General features: G+C 34.6%; 1 protein-coding gene across 1 annotated transcript; it reads left to right on the plus strand.

Moving 5' to 3' along the window:
- The first annotated feature begins 208 nt into the window (after window positions 1-208).
- Window positions 209-1314, plus strand: LOC116164330. The gene is made up of 4 exons (XM_031478502.1): window positions 209-388; window positions 445-607; window positions 1028-1121; window positions 1176-1314. Exons 1-4 carry the CDS (start codon window positions 209-211, stop codon window positions 1213-1215), a joined length of 477 nt encoding a protein of 158 aa, XP_031334362.1. The 3' UTR covers window positions 1216-1314.
- Window positions 1315-4256: the final 2942 nt, after the last annotated feature.

Below are 4256 nucleotides of genomic sequence, written 5' to 3' on the forward strand. Positions count from 1 at the left end.
AATCACTTTGTTTCATCTGGGAGTAATGTTCAATATACACACACATGTAAAATAAAAGCAACACACAACTGCACGTTTGGAGAACAAGAAGATCTTTTGCTTGCCATCTCTCACCAGTTGTGCAAATTATCAGATTTGTCTAGTACTAGTAAAGCATGTTCTGTTTCTGAAATATAATGCGAACAATTATTTAGCTGATATGTTAAAAATGAAAAAAATTATTAAATACATAAAAGAAGATGTAGAGGTAGTGGGTGAGCGACATGCAACAAATGTAGAAGATGCCATTGCATTTGAAGAGGAACCATTCCTTCTCCCTGTTAAAACTGAAGATGAGTTAAATACTGTAGAAAAAGAATTATCCAATCCCATGAACGTAAAAAAATTGGTAAGAGTTGATTTGACTTACGATAGTAATTCAATATTAAGGAAATAATGTTTTAGATAAAGTCTTTGGTACATCTGGCGCCGGGAAAATCTGTTCCGCAAACAGTTGGTGCAATCATGTCTAGATCAATATCAAATGAACTTGCAAGCACATATAGTTGGAAAGGTCAAAAGAAAAAGAGTGCTTTCCAACAAAAGGAATTGGCAAAAGCCATAGTTGGTCAGTAAATTTGCATTTTTACAAAGTGACAATCCGATGGTCAGTACTGACACTCAGTCAACCGATTATTAGTCGAATTTAAGCTGTATTCATAGAAAACGTATTATGTGTCGGGAACATATGTATTTGAGGTGACAACACTGTATCGAACTGTAACTGACGATACGCGAGCATGTTAAAATCTTAGTTTTTTAAATGGCCCATGTTTCATACACGTCACTGACGGAACCAAAGTTCTAGCATCTTTTTTGGTCGACCGATGGTATGTGAACAATATAATTGAATACAATGGATTGGACCGATCGTTAGTACTGATCATTGGTTCTTTATGTGAAATGAGTCTACATGTTGTGCATGTCCAATAATTAAGTAAATTTTTGACATGTAACTACCCTGTTCAATTGTATTGTTCATTTTCAGCCTCGGTGGCAACAAAATATCCTCAAGAAGCAAGACAAGAGATTATTAAATCTATTCAATTGTGGTTGGCGCAATCAACGTCTCGCTTAAAAAGGTAAAGTGCAATACTATTGTATTTATGTGTCCAAATTATGTATATCTATTACAGAGCTCAACAAGCTGCAGAAAAGGCTAGGGAAGAAATTTGAATACCTGCTAAATTATTACAAACAATCTCTTATATATATTTTGTATTATTTTTTACAGTGAAGCAGAGACATATTTTCAAGGAAGTCATTGTAACGTAAATATTGAATAAATGTTTTTGAAATATTGCTGTTACATTTTAAAGCATGGATTTTTAGCGCATTTTTGAAAAAAATACGCTATTATATTCGTCATTGCTGGCAGGCCGGCTGTCCGCGTTAGATCTCCACAACTACAATAGCTAGAGACTTCAAATGTTCACTAAAAGCTTTCTGCTATAGTGTAGATGTGCAGGCACTACTCTATTTTGAGTTAGATTACTTGTGAAATCGATAATTGAAGAAAATAATTTCGATATGGGTTTCGGAGGTGCTATAATTAATTTTACCGTTAGATAGCGCTACCAGTATAAAAACTTATTATTTACTTTGTGATTTGTTTTACAAAATGAAGACGTACCGTCAATTGAAATTAATTAAATAAAATTAATTATTTAACGCAGCTCGTGAGATCGATAATTTTAAACTTCGCTAATAAAATACTGACCTGCATTACCAAAAATGCGCTTTAATCATGCATATGCTGATTTACAACTTGTTTAACACTTTTTCAATATTTCCGAATTGTTTGGAAAATATTTTACAGGCATTTTGTAAAGTGGCTTTGTAGTAGATTTTTGGGTCTTAAAAACCTTTGCGAAATATTTTTTCAATCTTTTTGAAACGCCAGAAAAATGTGTTGTAACCCATGAAAATTGTTTTCAAAAACTTGTTTATTATCTTATTGCAATGTTTTATAAACGTTTTTGAAATGTGGCTAATGAGTGTTATTTTTAATAAATTAGCAATTAGTAGGCTGTAGAACTGTACATATTAGTATTAAGTAAACAAAACAACTGACATAGGAACTTAGTACAAAACAACTGACATAGGAACTTAGTTAAGTAGTTTTATTTAAATTAAAGCACAAACATAAACATACATCTTTCCATATAAAAACCGGTGCACGTCATTGATTTGTGTATCAATTTATTTCAGACATATGTTGCAACACTGCAACATGTACAAAAAAAACAAGTGTGCGAAATCTATAGAAAACTTGTCTGAAATTGATTCATAAATCAATGACGCGCATCGGTTTTTATAGCGAAAGATGTATAGATAGTTATACATACAGGGTGACAATTTGAAAACTTACCACCCCCCATATCTTAGTAAATAAACGAGATATTTAAAAAAATCAAAATCCGTTTCGGTAATTCGGAGGGGGAATCACAATGACATAGTTGGCGACGCACACCCCCTGCGCCCTAGCCACCCCAACTTTTAAATCTTAAATAGTGACTCCCCATGTGTGATACGTCGTTGGAAAGCTCTGAAAAAATGCTTTCCAACCATACCAAATAGCATTACATTTAGGTTAGTAATTATCGTGCAAATCAAAAAATAAACATGGAAAATCGTATTCAACTTCCAAAGCCGACTCGACAGCAACTCATTTTTGATCGTCAGTTATAATCTATTCTCAAACTCTTGTCGAACCTTTCCAATGTTGGTTTTTCAATATTTCGACATTCTTGAATTATTCTCTGTCTTAGTTCGTCTATGTTCGCCGGTTGCGTTTTAAATACGACAGATTTCAAATGTACCATATTAGTTTATTTTTTGATTTGCACGATAATTACTAACCTAAATGTAATTCTATTTGGTATGGTTGGAAAGCATTTTTTCAGAGCTTTCCAACGACGTATCACACATGGGGGGTCACTATTTAAGATTTAAAAGTTGGGGTGGCTGGGGCGCAGGGAGTTGGAGGGGGTGCGTCGCCAACTATGTCATTGTGATTCCCCCTCCAAATTACCGAAACGGATTTTGATTTTTTTAAATATCTCGTTTATTTACTAAGATATGGGGGGTGGTAAGTTTTCAAATTGTCACCCTGTATATAAAAATAATGTAAATAAAATGTAAAATGGCTGCTTAAAAGTAAAACTGAATTATACTAGTTACTAGCTGCCCGACCCGGCTTCGCACGGGTGTTTGTAATTTTCGCATTCTTGGTTACATGTTGGGATGGATGTGCATGTGTATGATGTTGGTTACAGAAAAAATAATACCGCAAAATTTGGATTGAAATCGCTTTCCCGAATTATATTTGCACCAAAAAATGATGTCATTTGGAATACACATCAGTTATAATGTTGAATATTCTGCAAGAAATGCTTCGATAGAGGGCTTTGCTCGGAAAGAAGTGATGAATTCAGTGGTTCAGGTGGCGTTGTAAGTTGCGGTAATTTGACGTATCTACTGGCATAATATAATCCTGCTGGTTCTAGTCGAAACCTCAAAGCGGATGGAATTCTGTGGAGTATTGGACTCGATTATCAACTTTTTGGACGATAATTTGAAGACACTCGGGTTTACATTAGAACCTAGAACTACCGTTTCCATGTCCCCAAAAAATACTTTTTCATTGCCCCTTTTTGAGCACTGTTGGAAGATTCTTAATACAACGTTTTGTTTCGGAGAAATTATCACAAACTATACTTTTTTATATGGCCCGTGTAAAAAGTACACACTGTATTTAGTACCTAGCACTTTTTATTACGAATCCAACTATGTACGTCACACAAATAAAAACAAAAGTTGGAAATTGTGGGTTTCAACAGGTTGGCGCACCCGGACACAACGTCTTAATCGTGCAAGCATACGAATGTAACATTTTCTAGGAATTTATCCGATAGGTATGCTCGCAAGTTGTGCGCGGGTACTGTCTCGTAGAGTTCAAAAAGTGGCAATGAAAAAGTGTTTTTTGTCTTTCTCGTTGGAAGTAATCGGAATTTTTTTGTTTTCTCTAAAGCACGATAATAATGGTTTAATTGCGCATCATCTTTTCTCTAATTTGACCATCGTCGTATCTTCTATGGTTTCGATTTCCATGATAGACATCCTTATCTTGGACACAGTTTATAGATTTTTTCCAACTAATTGGTCAATTATTTCCGAAGAGTTGGCCAAATAATGAAAAATCCTGCCCCCCCCCC

This window comes from Photinus pyralis, unplaced genomic scaffold (genome assembly GCF_008802855.1).
Source record: "Photinus pyralis isolate 1611_PpyrPB1 unplaced genomic scaffold, Ppyr1.3 Ppyr1.4_LG1, whole genome shotgun sequence".
NCBI classification, from domain to species: domain Eukaryota; kingdom Metazoa; phylum Arthropoda; class Insecta; order Coleoptera; family Lampyridae; genus Photinus; species Photinus pyralis.

Coding starts and splice junctions, on each gene's coding strand:
- LOC116164330 (XM_031478502.1), top strand. CDS start 209: ATGAAAAAAATTATTAAATACATAAAAGAAGATGTAGAGGTAGTGGGT. Junction 389..444: donor CCATGAACGTAAAAAAATTG/GTAAGAGTTGAT, acceptor ATAATGTTTTAG/ATAAAGTCTTTGGTACATCT. Junction 608..1,027: donor ATTGGCAAAAGCCATAGTTG/GTCAGTAAATTT, acceptor GTTCATTTTCAG/CCTCGGTGGCAACAAAATAT.